This window comes from Mustelus asterias, unplaced genomic scaffold (assembly GCF_964213995.1).
Source record: "Mustelus asterias unplaced genomic scaffold, sMusAst1.hap1.1 HAP1_SCAFFOLD_43, whole genome shotgun sequence".
NCBI lineage: Eukaryota > Metazoa > Chordata > Chondrichthyes > Carcharhiniformes > Triakidae > Mustelus > Mustelus asterias.
The window spans coordinates 2748996-2768234 of NW_027590120.1; the positions used below are offsets into that span (position 1 = coordinate 2748996).

A 19239-nucleotide genomic window follows, 5' to 3' on the forward strand; every position below is an offset into this window, starting at 1 on the left:
GTTCTGACCAATGAAACCAAGCATGCTGAATGCCTTCTTCACCATTCTATCCACCTGTGACTCCATTTTCAAGGAGCTATGAACCTGTACTCCTGGATCTCTTTATTCTATAACTCTCTTCAATGTCCCACCATTAACTGAGTAAGTCCTGCCCTGGTTCGATCCACCAAAATGCATCACCTTGCATTTATCTAAATTTAACTCCATCTACCATTCATCAGCCCACTGGCCCAACTGATCAGGATCCTGTTGCAATCCTAGTAACCTTCACTGTCCATTATGCCACCAATCTTGGTGTCATCTGCAAAATTAATAACAATGCCTCCTATATTCCCATCCAAATCATTAATATAAATGGCAAATAACAGAGGACCCAGCACCGATCTGTGAGGCACACTGCTGGTCACAAGCCTCCAGTTTGAAAAACAACCCTCCACAACCACCCTCTATCTTCTGTCATCAAGCCCATTTTGTATCCATTTGGCTACCGTACCCTGGCTCCTGTGAGATTTAACCTTATGCTACAACCTACCATGTGGTACCTTGTCAAAGGCCTTGCTAACGTCCATGTAGACAACATCTACTGCACTGCCCTCATCTACCTTCTTGGTTACCCCTTCAAAAATATAATATCAAGGGTAAGACTCTTAGCAGTGTAGAGGATCAGAAGGACCTTGGGGTCCGGGTCCTTAGGACTCTTAAATCGGCCTCGCAGGTAGAGGAGGTGGTTAAGAAGGCATATGGTGTGCTGGCCTTCATCAATCGAGGGATTGAGTTTAGGAGTTGGGAGATAATGATGCAGCTTTATAAGACCCTCGTCAGACCCTACTTGGAGGACGGTGCTCAGTTCTGGTCGCCTCATTACAGGAGGGATGTGGAAATGATTGAAAGGGTGCGGAGAAGATTTACAAGGATGTTGCCTGGATTGGTTGGCATGCCTTATGAGGATAGGTTGAGGGAGCTCGGCCTTTTCTCCTTGGAGAGGTGACCTGATGGAGGTGTACAAGATGTTGAGAGGTATAGATCGGGTGGATTCTCGGAGGCTTTTTCCCAGGGCTGAAATGGCTGCTACGAGAGGACACAGGTTTAAGATTCTGGGGAGTAGGTACAGAGGAGATGTCAGGGGTAAGTTTTTCACTCAGAGGGTGGTGGGTAGTGGAATCGGCTGCCGTCAGTGGTGGTGCAGGCAAACTCAATACGGTCTTTTAAGAGACTTCTGGATGAGTACATGGAACTTAATAGGATTGAGGGTGATAGGTAAGCCTATATATAAGCCTAGGTAGGTAGGGACATGACCGGCGCAACTTGTGGGCCGAAGGGCCTGTTTGTGCTGTATTTTTTTCTATGTTCTAAAAAACTCAATCAAATTTGTGAGACATGATTTTCCACTCACAAAGCCATGCTGTCCCGAATCAGTCCTTGCGTCTCTAAATGCCTGTAGATCCTGTCTCTCAAAATATCTTTGAGCAACTTAGCCACTGCAGATGTGAGGCTCACCCACCGGCCTGTAGTTCCCAGGCTTTTCCCTGCAGCCCTTCTTAAACAAAGGCACAACATTTGCCACCGTCCAATCTTCAGGCACCTCACCTGTGACTATCGATGATTCAAATATCTCTGCTAAGGGACCCACAATTTCCTCCCTAGCCTCCCACAATGTCCTGGGATACACTTCAGCAGGTCCCCGGGATTTATCTACCTTGATGCACTTTTAGACTTCCAGCACCTCCTTCTCTGTTATATGTACACTCCTCAAGACATCACTATTTATTTCCTCAAGTTCCCTAACATCCATGCTTTTCTCAACAAAGGATTTCTCAAAGGATTGTGAATGAAGCCCAGTCCATCACCCAAACCTGCCTCCCATCCATTGACTCTGTGTACACATCCGGCTGCCTCGGAAAAGCAGCCAGCATAATCAACCCTCGCACCCCGGACATTCACTCTTCCACCTATTTCCTTGGGAAATGAAACAAAAGTCTGAGCTCACGTACCAACCAACTCAAGAACAGCTTCTTCCCTGTTGCCGTCAGACTTTTGATTGGACCTATCTCGCACGAAGTTGATCTTTCTGTCCACCTTAGCTATGACTGTAACACTAAGAACATAAGAAATAGGAGCAGGAGTAGGCCATCTGGCCCTTCGAGCCTGCCCCGCCATTCAACAAGATCATGGCTGATCTGAAGCGAATCAGTTCCACTTACCCGCCTGCTCCCCATAACCCTTAATTCCCTTATCGATCAGAAAACTATCTACCCGTGATTTAAACATATTCAATGAGGAAGCCTCCACCACTTCAATGGGCAGAGAATTCCAGAGATTCACTACATCCTGCACTCTCTCCTTTCCTTCTCTATGAACTGTATGCCTTGTCTTGATAGTGTGCAAGAAACAATTCTTTTCACTGTATACTAGTACATGTGACAGTAATAAATCTAATCAAGTGCATCCTCTGATCTTGTGGAAGGGTGGGGAAGAAATTGCAGAGGCTCTTGCAGAGATATTTGCTTCATCCCTTTCCACTGGTGAAGTTCTGGAAGACTAGAGTGTGGCTAATGTTGTTCCATTGTTTAAGAAGGGTTGCAAAGAGAAGCCTGGTAATTACAGGCCGGTGAGCCTGACAACAGTGGCGGGTAAGTTACTGGAGAGGATTCTGGCCAACCTTTGGATAGTCAAGGTCCGGTTAGGGAGAGTTGTCAGAGATCCTGGGTACCAGCAACTTTAGGCACTCTTAGTCGACTTGAGTACAAACAGCAGTGGACACCGCGCACAATCCAATGTGGGGCCTTTAATGACTTGTGCACAAGGAGAAACCCTGTGCAGCTGTCCCGCAAGTGGTTCTGATGTTACAGAAAAATAACTTGGCAATAATAGTCAATTACAGCAGATCAGAAACCAGGAATGTTTCTAATCCTTCATTGACGGACCTATTCGCCAATTAAATCTGAGCTTTTCACCCTTTTGCATTCAAAATTGACTTCTGCTAATCTTTTATTTGCATAGCATATCCCCATATCTCGCCTTTGGTATTTGTTATGGAGAAATCTGGTCTTGCTCACCGTCTGGTGAAGGCCGAAAAGCAGAATGTTCTGGGGCCTACGTCGGTGAAGATCAGCCTGTTCATGCTGAAATAGCAGACACTGACTCCTTTGAAGGTCTGCAAGCCGATAAACATTTTCACTCGCTGTTAAAGAGAAGGCAGGAAACTTTAATCTGAGCATTTCCACATAGTCAGCCCTGCTTCGTGCATGTGTTAGAGTGGGCCAAGGCTGAGGCAGCTGTCCTATATATATTTATAGAGAGAGAATAGACTAACATTTCGAGTCTGGATGACCCTTTGTCAGAGCTCTGATGAAGGGTCATCCAGACTTGAAATGTTGGCTCTATTCTCTCTCCACAGATGCTGTCAGACCTGCTGACATTTTCCAGCATTTTCTGTTTTTGTTTCAGATTCCAGCATCCGCAATATTTTGCTTTTATATGTATTTATATATCCAAATGTGCTGTGTTAACAAAATGGACAGTTACTAACCGTAATATAAAGCATCATGTGATTTAGCTGACTTGACCATATTCCTATAGTTATTCAGTCATTAAAGACACAGTCATGGAGCATTAAACTTGCCTCGCAGGGCCCCTTGTATCAGCACACAGGCAGCTGCTTTGTGAGACTGCGAGCAGAACAGACAAGTCAGAGATAAGAGTGTCTTGAGAAGAGAGATTCATTGTGAAGGCTCAGGGACGGTTGATAAGATGTAGGAATTCTATGATTCTAATGAACATTCTTTCCTCTCTCATTCCCCAAAAGGTGTAAATCTCCATCCCACACACTCTCCCTCCATTCTCACTCTGCTGTATCTAATATTCACCCTCCCAATTCTCCTGAAGGTGCTGATTGAGGCTGATTGACAGATCCATGCTCACTGCTTCCTGTCCACCACACACAAATTATAAGAAACAGGAGCTGCAGTTGGCCATTCAGCCCATCGAACTGCCTCAACCATTCATTGAGAATTGGCTGATCTACCACAGCATCATTTCCCACGCTATCCCCCAGATAGAGAGAGAATAGAGCCAATGTTTGGAGTCTGGAGAGAGGAAAGAATGTTCCATAGAAACTAGAATTGTGTGTTCTGAATTTCCATCCTGCACTGACACTGATGACTTCTGTAAACTTGCTTTACAGGATACTGAAAGAGGAATCACAGGCTGAAATCTCAAACGTCACATCTAGATCTGACAGAGTCACATTCTTTGGGACCTGAATATCATCGGCCTTTGAATCGAGGAGAAATGGTTGTCCGATCTGATGACTTGAAAAGATTTCAAACATTAGTGTGACTGGAAAAGTGCCAACACATTGCCACACTGGAGTGAGTGTGTTCCAGTGCACTGAGCTTGAACCAGTTACACAGCCTGAATAAATATCACACCATTCACAGCGGTGTGGGAGGGGCGGGGGACTGTTCTGTGTGTGGACGAGTCTTCAACTGAAGAGAGAGGAAAGGACACCTGCACCATGGAGAAACCATGGAAATGTGGGGACTGTGGGAAAAGATACAAAGTCCCATCCCTGCTGGAAACTCATCGGCGCAGCCACACTGGGGAGAGACCATTTACTTGCTCTCAGTGTGGGGAGGGATTCACTCGGGTATCCCATCTGCAGAGACACCAGCGAGTTCACACTGGGGAGAAACCGTTCACCTGCTCTCAGTGTGAGAAGGGATTCACTGATTTATCCACCCTGCGGACGCACCAGCGAGTTCACACTGGGGAGAGGCCGTTCACCTGCTCTCAGTGTGAGAAGGGATTCACTGATTTATCCACCCTGCGGACGCACCAGCGAGTTCACACTGGGGAGAGGCCGTTCACCTGCTCTCAGTGTGAGAAGGGGTTCAGTCAATTATCTAACCTGCAGAGACACCAACGAGTTCACACTGGGGAGACACCATTCACCTGCTCTCAGTGTGGGAAGGGATTCACTCGGTCATCCAGCCTACAGGCACACCAGCGAGTTCACACTGGGGAGAAGCCGTTCACCTGTTCTCAGTGTGAGAAGGGATTCACTGATATTTCCACCCTGCGGAAACACCAGCGAGTTCACACTGGGGAGAGGCCGTTCACCTGCTCTCAGTGTGAGAAAGGGTTCAGTCAATTAGCTAACCTGCAGAGACACCAGCGAGTTCACACTGGGGAGAGACCTTTCACCTGCTCTCAGTGTGGGAAGGGATTCACTGATTTATCCACTCTGCGGAGACACCAGCGAGTTCACACTGGGGAGTGGCCATTCACCTGCTCTATGTGTGGGAAGGGGTTCAGTCAGTTAGCTAAGCTGGAGGCGCACCAGCGAGTTCACACTGGGGAGAGACCATTCACCTGCTCTCAGTGTGGGAAGGGATTCACTGATTTATTCACCCTGCGGTGTCACCAGCGAGTTCACACTGGGGACTGGCCGTTCACCTGCTCTCAGTGTGAGAAGGGATTCAGTCAGTTATCCAACCTGCGGATACACCAGCGAGTTCACACTGGGGAGAGGCCGTTCACCTGCTCTCAGTGTGGGAAGGGATTCATAGTTTCATCCCAGCTGCTGAAACACCAGCGAGTTCACGAGTGATTCCAGGGGTTGGATTCTGCTGTTATTCTTTCTGCTCTCAATTACATCCAGGACTGCATTTTGTTCATTCTCACAGTTGGTCAATGGGGAGGGTCGGAGGGTTTCTTTCTGCTGGACTGGCCGGTCTCACAACTTTGCCTCCAGTGGGCTGATGCTCTTTGAGTCTTGTTGCGAATACCTGGTTTCAAATTTCACAAGGATCACAGAGTGACAGGGTGTTAGGAAGTTAAGAGTCACTATTTCTGTTTGAAACTCCCCCAGATGCCCATCCAATTTCCTTTGTAATTGTTTATTGTCTCCACTTCCTCCACCCTCCTAGGCAGCGAGTTCCAGGTCATTATCATTCACTGCATCAAAATATTCTTCCTCACATCCCGCCTTCCTCTCTGACCCAAAACCATAAACCTGTGTCCCTCTCATCCTTGTCCCGTCAGCTAATGGGAACAGCTTTTCTTTGTCCACCTTATCTAAACCTGTCAGAATCTTGTCCACCTCTATCAAATCCCCCCTCAACCTCGTTTGCTCCAAGGAGAACAACCCCAGCCTGTCATTGACAATAAAGAACAAACAAACAGAATATGTTAATACCTGAAATCAAATGGGAATGTTTAATTTCTGATTTAAAGAAATCATGAATATATTGTCACGTACAATAAAGGGATTTGAATAACTCAGCTTGAGTGCAGTTGAATGAAATATCAATCGCGTATCCACCCACAGTCTAGAGGAAGTGTGGAATGTGTTGCTGGAAATTCCTCCCTAACAGCACTGTGGGTGTACTTTCACCTCAGGCATTGTAACAGTTCAAGAAGGCAGTGTTGGGGTTGACCACGGCCGAAGCAGCTACATACAGCCACATATTCTGTTATAACTGAAGGACTGCAGGTTGAATGTGAGGCATTATGGGACTGGACTATCTTGACCACATTCCTGTTACTGCTCAGTTTCTGCAATCATGAACCATTAAAGCTGCTTAGCAGGGCCCCGACAGAGGAGCTGGTGAGAATATTTACTCAGAATGAGTTAGAATTAAACTTATTCCAGGACCGGCTGGTGTTCAGTGGCTGAGATTCCTGAATCTGTAAAAAGGGGGTCTGACCAATCAACAAACAGTGGTAGGTAGTTAGTTAAGAAGCGTTCTCATGCATTGTTTAAATTATTTTATCATAAATTTGTGATCAGAACTGTGAGGGACTTGTAACCCAATAGTTGTTGAATTGACGGTAAACTCCAAGTAGCACTGGACTGAAAAGGGGGTCTGACCAAGAAGTGAAGTGATCTCAGGCATTGTTTAAATTACATCATCATTGGACAACTTCCCCTTTGTGATGTCACAGTGAAGCCATCCTTGAATCAGCCAATAGGAATCACTCTGCTCCGCGGTGACGTCGCTGGGTTCCAGTGCACAGGCCCGGGCGCGCGGACCCGGGAGCTCCGCCCCCACCCATTGCTCCCCTCCCCCTGCACCACATCGAGCCAAGGTTTCCAGGCAACCGGCTGGCGGCTCCGGCCAGAGCGAGAAGCTGCTCGGTGATCGCCCCCTCCCCCCAGCCCAGGACTGCGCATGTCCAAGGGAGGGGGAAGCTGTGAATTGCAGGGCAGGTCCCACCCCCTGACCTGAGGTGTTGACCAATGGGAAGAGTTGGAGGACTGGAAGGACACTGGTCCTCCAGCTGATCAGAGCGCGGGCTTTGTGTGAATGAAGATTGAGCTTCAGACTGACTGAAACTTCCTCCTGTCGCCAACATCTGTGAGTGGGAAAGATTGGATTGTCCAGCCAGTCCGCCATATTGGCCGTTCGCTTTGCGTGTTGGCCAGTATAGTGTGCTCCAGGCAGGGGGCGGGCAGAGGATAAGGAGTTCAAGGCGGGCTTAATGCGCGCCTTGCGGTGAGCTTTTGGAAATGTGGCCGCTGGGAGGAACGCCTTGGTCGGCGTGAAGTTTCTGTTTCAAGTGCTTGGGTTCGTGACTTGTGCAAGAACTTTTTTGTTTCGGCTGGGGCTTGTTGAATGCTGCTCTCGCTGGGATTCCTGTGCCTTGAAAGGTGTGGCCCGGGTGGATGCAATCTCGGAAGACCCAAACCAGGGAGGAGCCATTTGGGAACTATGGTTTCGGAAGGTTCAGCCGCGGAAGGTGTGACCCCAGACGGTGCAGCCCCAGTGGGTGTGATTTTGGAAGTTCTGGCCCGGAGTGGTGGACTTTGGAGGACTGTAGTTGAGCGTTGTCGACTTCGGACGGTGGAATGTTGATGGGCGAAGCTCTGGAAGGCGATGCCTCCGAAATGTTTCACAATTGTATGGTTGTTCATGGATTGTTTGTTATTGTAATATGTGGTTTTCATGTTATGATAGTTGGTGGTTCCGGCCCCTGTCTATTTTCTTGCGTTATTGTGGCCTGGGGGGCATCCCCCCCTGGATGGAGTCACCCCCGGGGGGTGTGACATCCACTTGGGAAAATGCTCTGGGTGGTGAAGCCCCGGACATAGTAACACCAGAGGGATTTTTATTCTCCGGGAGAAAAATTGGGAAGGCAGGCCCGAACTGAGTACCCTGGAGAGACTCTCCCACCGCCCCGGCTGAAATTCCGGAAGGCAGTCCGAATTGAGTAGGCGGGGTGGTTTCCCCATTTCCCCCCTCCGGCTGAACATCCGTAAGGTGTAACCCCCGGATATGAGTACCACTGGAGGGTTGCATCCCCCGGCAGGTGGACAAACCCAGGGGACGGTGCCCTTATGCTTCAGTGTTTATTTTTTTGTTGTGTACAGTTGTAGTGTTGTTAATGTTTGTAGATTTGTAGATTATGATTTGTAAATGGAGGTGTATTTTGAGGGCAATGCCCTGGAAAACTGTAATTGACGATGAACCCTTCCGAAATGGAAGGTAGTAATTGATAAATGGATGGTGTCAGCCATCGGTAATGTATTTTTCATGGATTGTTTGTTATTGTAATATGTGGTTTTCCTGTTATGATAGTTGGTGGTTTGTTCCGGCCCCCGTCTATTTTTTTGCGTTATTTGTGGCCTGGGGGGCATCCCCCCCTGGAAAAAGTCACCCCCGGGGGGTGTGACATCCACTTGGGGAAAGTTCTGGGTGGTGAAGCCCCGGACATAGTAACACCAGAGGGATTTTTATTCTCCGGGAGAAAAATTGGGAAGGCAGGCCCGAACTGAGTACCCTGGAGAGACTCTCCCACCGCCCCGGCTGAAATTCCGGAAGGGATTCCGGATTGAGTAGGTGGGGTGGTTTCCCCCATTTCCCCCCTCCGGCTGAACATCCGTAAGGTGTAACCCCCGGATATGAGTACCACTGGAGGGTTGCATCCCCCGGCAGGTGGACAAACCCAGGGGACGGTGCCCTTATGCTTCAGTGTTTATTTTTTGTTGTGTACAGTTGTAGTGTTGTGTTAATGTTTGTAGATTTGTAGATTATGATTTGTAAATGGAGGTGTATTTTGAGGGCAATGCCCTGGAAAACTGTAATTGACGATGAACCCTTCCGAAATGGAAGGTCGTAACTGATAAATGGATGGCGTTAGCCATTGGTAATGTATTTTTTTCACATTTGTTCTTTGTGTATTTGTAATTGTTTTGTATTAACGTATTTGTAATAAACAAAAAGAAACCAACATCTGTGAGTGGGAAAGATTGGATTGTCCAGCCAGTCCACCATATTGGCCGTTCGCTTTGCGTGTTGGCCAGTATAGTGTGCTCCAGGCAGGGGGCGGGCAGAGGATAAGGAGTTCAAGGCGGGCTTAATGCGCGCCTTGCGGTGAGCTTTTGGAAATGTGGCCGCTGGGAGGAGCGTCTTGGTCGGCGTGAAGTTTCTGTTTCAAGTGCTTGGGTTCGTGACTTGTGCAAGAACTTTTTGTTTCGGCTGGGGCTTGTTGAATGCTGCTCTCGCTGGGATTCCTGTGCCTTGAAAGGCGTGGCCCAGGTAGATGCAATCTCGGAAGACCCAAGCCAGGGAGGAGCCATTTGGGAACTATGGTTTCGGAAGGTTCAGCCGCGGAAGGTGTGACCCCAGACGGTGCAGCCCCAGTGGGTGTGATTTTGGAAGTTCTGGCCCGGAGTGGTGGACTTTGGAGGACTGTAGTTGAGCGTTGTCGACTTCGGACGGTGGAATGTTGATGGGCGAAGCTCTGGAAGGCGATGCCTCCGAAATGTTTCACAATTGTATGGTTGTTCATGGATTGTTTGTTATTGTAATATGTGGTTTTCCTGTTATGATAGTTGGTGGTTTGTTCCGGCCCCCGTCTATTTTCTTGCGTTATTTGTGGCCTGGGGGGCATCCCCCCCTGGATAAAGTCACCCCCGGGGGGTGTGACATCCACTTGGGGAAAGTTCTGGGTGGTGAAGCCCCGGACATAGTAACACCAGAGGGATTTTTATTCTCCGGGAGAAAAATTGGGAAGGCAGGCCCGAACTGAGTACCCTGGAGAGACTCTCCCACCGCCCCGGCTGAAATTCCGGAAGGCAGTCCGGATTGAGTAGGCGGGGTGGTTTCCCCCATTTCCCCCCTCCGGCTGAACATCCGTAAGGTGTAACCCCCGGATATGAGTACCACTGGAGGGTTGCATCCCCCGGCAGGTGGACAAATCCAGGGGACGGTGCCCTTATGCTTCAGTGTTTATTTTTTTGTTGTGTACAGTTGTAGTGTTGTTAATGTTTGTAGATTTGTAGATTATGATTTGTAAATGGAGGTGTATTTTGAGGGCAATGCCCTGGAAAACTGTAATTGACGATGAACCCTTCCGAAATGGAAGGTAGTAATTGATAAATGGATGGTGTTAGCCATCGGTAATGTATTTTTCATGGATTGTTTGTTATTGTAATATGTGGTTATCCTGTTATGGTAGTTGGTGGTTTGTTCTGGCCCCCGTCTATTTTCTTGCGTTATTTGTGGCCTGGGGGGCATCCCCCCCTGGATAAAGGCACCCCCGGGGGGTGTGACATCCACTTGGGGAAAGTTCTGGGTGGTGAAGCCCCGGACATAGTAACACCAGAGGGATTTTTATTCTCCGGGAGAAAAATTGGGAAGGCAGGCCCGAACTGAGTACCCTGGAGAGACTCTCCCACCGCCCCGGCTGAAATTCCGGAAGGGATTCCGGATTGAGTTGGCAGGGTGGTTTCCCCCATTTCCCCCCTCCGGCTGAACATCCGTAAGGTGTAACCCCCGGATATGAGTACCACTGGAGGGTTGCATCCCCCGGCAGGTGGACAAACCCAGGGGACGGTGCCCTTATGCTTCAGTGTTTATTTTTTGTTGTGTACAGTTGTAGTGTTGTGTTAATGTTTGTAGATTTGTAGATTATGATTTGTAAATGGAGGTGTATTTTGAGGGCAATGCCCTGGAAAACTGTAATTGACGATGAACCCTTCCGAAATGGAAGGTAGTAACTGATAAATGGATGGCGTTAGCCATTGGTAATGTATTTTTTTCACATTTGTTCTTTGTGTATTTGTAATTGTTTTGTATTAACGTATTTGTAATAAACAAAAAGAAGCCAACATCTGTGAGTAAAACACTTTATTTTCTCACCCTTTCCATTTCTTTTCTCATTCTGGGGGAAATTGGGGACTTGCAGCAACTGAAGGCAATGGAAGTGAATCCAGGGAGGCTGCAGACTCCGGAAAGGTTGGCCCAGGTCTCTCTCTCTTAAAGACATTGACATCCTTTGCTCCCTCAGCTTGACACATTTATTTGTCTATCTAAAAGGATGGTCTCTTTCCTAATGTTCACAATTAAAGGGCTGGTTTCTCCCAGAGATGGCTGACATTTAAGGGGACAGTAAATTAATATAGGACAGAGATATGTCCAGTGTTCTTGTATCAGACAGGTTTATTCCTGGTCCTGCAATAAATACATTTATCATTCCAATCTTGTCATATTGTACTGTAGCTACATTATATATTTCCAGTTATAGAGTCATTACAGCACAGAAGGAGTCCATTGGACAACTCGAGTCCATGCTGACTCTCACAGTAACTTCATAGATTGTTTGCACTTTTTTCATGATTTTCAAGTGACTTCATTGCAGTGTTAATGTAAGCCTCCTTGTGACACTAATTAATAAACAATCAAAACTAAACTATAAACCGCCTTGGTGAACACTTACTCGAAGATCAGAGGCTGAATGCCCTTGATCTTCGGGTAAATGTTCTCCAAGGCAGCCTTCAAGACTCACGACAGTGCAGAATCGCTGAGCAGAAACTGATAGCCAAGTTCCGCACACATGAGGACGGTCTCAACCAGGATCTTGGGTTCATGTCACACTATCTGCAACCACCACAACTTGCTGGGCTTGCAAAATCTCACTAACTGTCCTGGCTTGAGACAATTCAGTAAGAAGTTTAACAACACCAGGTTAAAGTCCAACAGGTTTATTTGGTCACAAAAGCCACACAAGCTTTCGGAGCTCTAAGCCCCTTCTTCAGGTGAGTGGGAATTCTGTTCACAAACAGGGCATATAAAGACACAAACTCAATTTACATGAATAATGGTTGGAATGTGAATACTTACAACTAATCAAGTCTTTAAGATACAAACAACGTGAGACAATTGAGACAACATTGAGACAATTCACATCTCTTTAACCTGTGCTTAACCCTCTCTCCACTCACATTGTACATGTAAAGACTTGATTACCTGTTAAGACTTGCATTCCAACTATTATCTTATAATGGAGTTTGTGTCTATATATGCCCTGTTTGCGAACCAAATCCTGCACACAGCTGATGAAGGAGCAGTGCTCCGAAAGCTCGTGCTACTAATAAACCTGTTGGACTTTAACCTGGTGTTGTGAAACTTCTTACTGTGTCTACCCCAGTCCAATGCCGACATCTCCACATCCAGGACAGGACGCAGTGAGTATGGATCTGTCAATCAGCCTGAATCAGCACCTTCAGGAGAATTGGGAGGGTGAACATTAGATACAGCAGAGTGAGAATGGAGGGAGAGTGTGTGGGATGGAGATTCACAGCTTTTGGGGAATGAGAGAGGAAAGAATGCTCCATAGAAACTAGAATTGTCTGTTCTGAATTTCTATCCTGTACTGACATTGATGAATTTTATAAACTCCTTTTGCAGGATAGATTTGCAGACGCTGACGATTTACAGGCAGAAATCTCAAATCAAACAACACATCAAGACCTGACAGAGTTATTCATTTAATCAGGACCTGAATATCATTGGCCTTTGAATCTAAAAGGAGAAATCTTTTTCTGTTCTGTCTGCTTCAGAATTCTTTTTTAACATAAATGTAACTGAAAAATCACCGAGACACAGATACACCCGAGTGAGAGTGTTCCAGTGCACTGAGTGTGGAAAGAGATTTAACCAGTTACACAGCCTGAAAATACACCACAGCATTCACAGCGGGGAGAGACTGTACCCGTGTTCTGTGTGAGATTTAACTCATTGTTTAACCTGGAGAGTCACAAGAACACCCGCACCAGGGGGAAACCGTGGAAATGTGGGAACTGTGGGAGGCGATTCAGGGTCCCATCACGGCTGGAATCTCATCGACACATTCACACTGAGGAGCGGCCATTCACCTGCTCTGTGTGCGGGAAGGGATTCACTCAGTTATCCAGCCTGCAGAAACACAATCTCACCCACACCAATGAGGGATCCTTTAAATGCTCTGACTGTAGGATTGGCTTCAAAACCTCTGGAGAACCAGTGTCCCACCAGGTGTCACACTGAGGAGAGACCATTCAGCTGCTCTCACTGCAGAAAGAGGTTTAAAAGCTCACCCAATCTGCAGAGACACCAGGGAGTTCACACTGGGGAGAGACCATTCCCCCGTTCTGACTGTGGGAAGGGATTCACTCAGTTATCCCACCTGCTGAGTCATAATCTCACTCACACCAATGAGAGATAGAACCATAGAAAATTACAGCTCAGCAACAGGCCTTTTGGCCCTTCTTGTCTGTGCCGAACCATTTTATGCCGAGTCCCACTGACCTGCACTTGGACCATATCCCTCCACACCCCTCTCATCCATGAACCCGTCCAAGTTTTTCTTAAATGTTAAAAGCATTTACCACTTTATCCGGCAGCTCATTCCACACTCCCACCACTCTCTGCGTGAAGAAGCCCCCCCTAATATTCCCTTTAAACTTTTCTCATTTCACCCTTAACACATGCCCTCTGGTTTTTTTCTCCCCCAGCCTCAGCGGAAAAAGCCTGCTTGCATTCACTATCTATACCCATCAAAATCTTATACACCTCTATCAAATCTCCCCTCAATCTTCTACGCTCCAGGGAATAAAGTCCCAACCTATTCAATCTCTCTCTGTAACTCAGCTTCTCAAGTCCCGGCAACATCCTTGTGAACCTTCTCTGCACTCTTTCAATCTTATTTACATCCTTCCTGTAACTAGGTGACCAAAACTGTACACAATACTCCAAATTCGGCCTCACCAATGCCTTATATAACCTTGATGTGGAGATGCCGGCGTTGGACTGGGGTAAACACAGTAAGAAGTTTAACAACACCAGGTTAAAGTCCAACAGGTTTATTTGGTAGCAAAAGCCACACTTAACTTAGGTGTGGCTTTTGCTACCAAATAAACCTGTTGCACTTTAACCTGGTGTTGTTAAACTTCTTATTATATAACCTTACCATAACACTCCAACATTTATACTCGATACTCCGATTTATAAAGGCCAATGTACCAAAGGCACTCTTTACGACCCTATCCACCTGTGACGTCACTTTTAGGGAATTCTGTACCTGTATTCCCAGATCCCTCTGTTCAACTGCACTCTTCAGAGTCCTACCATTTACCGAGTACGTTCTTCTTTGGTTTGTCCTTCCAAAGTGCAATATCTCACACTTGTCTGCATTAAATTCCATTTGCTTTAAATGCTCTGACTGTGGGAGCAGATTCAAAAGCTCTGGAGAACTGGTGTCCCACCAGCGAGTTCACACAGGGGGGAGACCATTCACCTGCTCTTTGTGTGGGAAGGGATTCACTCAGTCATCCAGCCTGCTCAGACACAAAGTCGCTCAGACACAAAGTCACTCACACCAATCTGAGGCCTTTCAAATGCTCTGACTGTGGAAGTGGCTTCAAAAGCTCTGGAGAGCTGATGTCCCAACAGCGCATTCACACTGAGGAGAGACCGTTCAGCTGCTCTCACTGCACAAAGAGGTTTAGAATATCTTCAGCACTGCTGAAACACCAGCGAGTTCACACTGGGGAGCTGCTCTCAGTGTGGGAAGGGATTCACTGAGTCATCCAACCCATGGGTACTTCAGTGAGTTCACACTGGGCAGAGGCTGGTCACCTGCTCTGACTGTGATTCACTCAGTCAGCAAACTTGGTGAAACACCAGTGAGTTCACAAGTGATTACAGTTCTGGGATTATTCTTGTGAATCTTTCTTGCCCCTTCTCCAGTGCCTCTATTTCCTTTTTCTAAATGGAGATCACAAATAGAACAGTACAGCACAGGAACAGACCCTTCAGCCCACCATGTTGCGTTAAACATGATGCCAAATTAAACTAATCCCTTCTGCCTGCCCTTGGTCCATATTCCTCTATTCCTTACAAATTCCTGTGTTTATCTAAAAGCCCCTATTGTATCTGCCTCCACCACCACCCCTGGCAGTACAGGGAATCCCTGTAACTCTTTCCTCCCCAGCTGTTGCTAAACCTCAGACTCTGCCTGTCATTCTGCTAATTAACCCAGAACCCCTTCCACACCATTTGTTAGTGGTTTCTCCGACAAGGTGGCAATTATACTCCGGAAACCAATGTCACAGTATCAAGGTAAAACTTTATTAAAAACCAGTGATCAATGGGAGAAATTATATTGATGATCTCAGATACAGAATACCCAGACCGTTCTAATGTAATCATAAGACCATAAGATATAGGAGCAGAATTAGGCCATTTGACCCGTCGAATCTGCTCTGCCATTCAATCATGGCTGATCTGATTCTTGTCCCCATTCTCCTGTCTTCTCCCCGTAACCCTTGATCCAGCTATTAATCAAGAACCTGCCTATCTCTCTCTTAAAGACACTCAATGACCTGGTCTCCACAGCTCTCCTTCCAAAGATTCACCACTCTGGCTGAAGAAATTCCTCCTCATCTGTTTTAAAGGATCATCCCTTCACTCTGAAGTTGTGCCCTCGAGTTCTACACTCTCCCACTAGTGGAAACATCCTCTCCACATCCACTCTCTCCAGGCCTCTCAGTATTCTGTAAGTTTCAATTAGATCCCCCCCCCCTCATCCTTCCAAACTCCAATGAGTACAGACCCAGAGTCCTCAACCGTTCCTCATACGACAAGCTCTTCATTCCAGGGATCATTCTTGTGAACCTCCTCTGGACCCCTTCCAAGGCCAGCACATCCTTCCTTAGATAAGGGGCCCAAAACTGCTCACAATACTCCAAATGTGGTCTGACCAGAGCCTTAGACAGCCTCAGAAGTACATCCCTGCTCTTGTATTCTCGCCCTCTCGACATGAATGCTAACATTGCATTTGCCTTCCAAACTGTCAACTGAACCTGCATGTTAACCTTCAGAGAGTCCTGAACCAGAACTTACAAGTCCCTTTGTGCTTCTGATTTCCTAAGCATTTCCCCAGACCACAATCCCATCAGGCCCTATCCCCATAACACCACTTATTTACCCTGCTCGTTCCGCTGACATGAAGGGACAATTTACTATGGCCAATCAACCTAACCTGCCAATCTTGGACTGAGGGAAGAAACTGGAGCACCCGGACGAAACCCACATAGACATGGGGAAAATGTGCAAACTCCACACAGACAGTCACCCAAGGCCAGAATTGAACCCGAGTCCTTGGCGCTGTGAGGCAGCAGTGCTAACCACTGTGCCACCATGCCACCCTTTATTCTTCAGTGCAGTTCCACTGTGTACTGTCGGATGTCAGTTCCTTCACAATTTACAAACCACCTCTGCAATCTCACATCGGTGTTCCAACTCCTTCTTTAACCCTCTGTTGGAGTCTCACGCTCATAAGCCATCTTCACACATGTCCCTTCCTGTTAAACGTTGCCTCTCATTTTATTTTTAACCAGACAGTGTACTTTTGTCATGCTTGTTGGCATCTCTTTTCCCTCTCCAACAAATCATTGTTTTACATTTGTGGAAGGTTTATCAGGTCTTTTGGGATTGTGCTGTGTTTTTTACCAATCAGTTTCATCATCCTGGATTCCACTTTCTTACAAAAGAAGCACCATTAAATAATTCTGTCAGAATCTTCAGAAGAAAGTCAAAAGTCAGAGTCAAAGGGGTTCTTCATCTCAATGTCTTTGCTTATTTCCCCCTGTACAGTCCCAATGTGTCAGATGGTGGCCAGATTATCAAATTCAGTTCTCTCAAATAGTTCATAGACAAAGAAACAAATATCTCCAAGAGAAAACTGTCACCTCATTCATCTCATCTAGATTTCCCTTTCACTCAAATCTTCATAAACACCCAAATGTATGGATTGCTTTAAACTACACTTTCAGGAGTTCTGGAGAATCTTTGGTGTCAAATAAATCATTAAGTATTCTCATAATATCTTTTAACAGAAACCGAACATTTCTGTTTGATTCCAGGCATTATCAATTTTGTTCTTTCCCTTAAACACCAGGTAATTTCCATTTTAAATGCTTGAAATAGCAACTCATGTCAGATATTTATCAATTCCAATATCAAAAGCAGGCTTGTTGGCTTTCTGAAAGGTAAAGTCTTTTATTCTCTGCTTTAATTCTCAAAACTGCGGCCTTCACTCGGATTGTTTGTGAGTGAAACCGTCATCACCTGTTTAAAAAAACAATCCATCTGGCTCTGGCCAAGATCCCAGTGAGTTAATATGTCCAATCATAGGTTACATTAAAAAACAAAGGCTGTTTGGAGATTTATAAAAATCAACTGTCTGCTGAAAGGGTTAACTTCTCTGTGGAACCGAGAGAGGCGGGGAGTGGGCAGAGGAAACTTGGCAATTGCATCAACTTACATAGTTTAAAAAACTTCTCTTGTGTTATTTTCTTCAATTTTGCTCAAATTTCATCTCTTTTGTCTGTCTTTTTTGTAAATGCCAATTTCCAATATTTGCTACTTAATCGAAGTTGAAAGAAATACTTTGTGAAATATGTTGTTAACCGAATCTCAACAATTTTAACTCAAATGTTTTGGAAAGTTGGAACTGGTTTGCTGCCAAACTGCAGCCTTATCTTTGTGTTTTGGGAGCAAATTGGCCTTCACAATTCTAACCTTGAACAACTTAATTTCAAACCCAAATACATTCCTTTCACATTTTAGTACAGTCTGAGTTTATTTCAAAAAGAAACACACGGCATTTCAAATTATATTAATTGCTACTCCCTTTCCAAACTAAGTCTTCGAATCTATGATACTTGCAAAAAACACGCTGCTTTAAGAATTCCTTCAACTGGGCAAACCAACTTGGAGTAAGGGTTGTGGATCATGATGGTGCAGAAGTCATGGCTAACCTCACACACCTGCATTCCCTTATCACACAGGAGAGGCAGAGGAGAGGGAGGAGTGCTTTCAGTGGCCTTGGTTTTGGAGAAAACAACTACATCTTCTCACTGGTGACTGATTTGTGTCTCAGGTTGTTTGATTTTAGCTAAACACGGGGAGTGGTCTGCTTCAGGGAGGTGTCACTTTGTGGCTGAATTCACTTCCTCAAAGTCCCCATGGCATCTTCTAACTCTTCACTTGATCTGATATTTTCTGACTGTAAATCAATATCTTGTTCCAAAGTTTGGCCAAACTCTGAGATTTTTCTGAGCTCCACTCACCCTATCATCTGCCCCCTGTTCCCAATGTAACTGATTGTCCAGGTCAGACGTGCTCTCCTGCCAGCAATCAGCTCCATTCTGCAGCTTATCCACCAGTTCCCTCAACTCTTTATATTTTGTACTCAGCTGTGAGGCAACAGGTTTCCAATGTAACTAAATTAATTTATTCTGGACTTTTTCCAACTCACTATTTCCTTTCTGAATCTCTTTAGAAAACCTATCAAGGACCCGCTCGTAATCTCCGTCACATTCTTCTCCACCTCCCAGGGTATCTTTTGCTCCTGATGCCCTTGACTCCGTTGTCAAACTGTCAGTCACATTGTAGCAGATGCCAAAGCCATTGTTGTATTTGCTTTTTTGAGGCAGCAGTGCGAACCACTGTGCCACTGGATGGAATGCTGGCACAGTGGAGAGAAACATAGAAACTAGAAGCAGGAGTAGGCCATTCGGCCCCTTGAGCCTGCTCCACCATTCATCTTGATCATGGCTGATCATTGAATTCAATTTCCTGATTCGCCCCTTCCTTCCATATCCCTTGATCCCTTTAGCCCCAAGAGTATATCTCATATCTTCTTGAAATCAGACAATGTTTTGGCCTCAACTATCGGGTGACATGGTGGCACAGTGGTTAGCACTGCTACCTCACAGCGTCAGGCATTTAATTCCAGCCTTGGGTGAGTGTCTGTTTGGAATTTGCATGTTCTCCCTGTGTCTGCGTGGGCTTACTCCGGGTGCTCCAGTTTCCACCCACAGACCAAAGATGCCCAGATTCAGTGGATTTGCAATGTTGAATTCCCTCTTAGTATCCCAAGCTGTGTGGGTTAGATAGGTTAGCCATG

General features: G+C 46.2%; 1 protein-coding gene across 1 annotated transcript in view; it reads left to right on the plus strand.

Annotated features, from left to right (window-relative positions):
* Window positions 1–19239, plus strand: part of LOC144482887 (uncharacterized) — a 124207-nt gene that overhangs the window by 698 nt on the left and 104270 nt on the right. The window contains exon 2 of the mRNA XM_078201723.1: window positions 4712–5554. Coding sequence (XP_078057849.1) covers window positions 4712–5554 — 843 coding nt within the window. The remainder of the gene's footprint in view (window positions 1–4711; window positions 5555–19239) is intronic.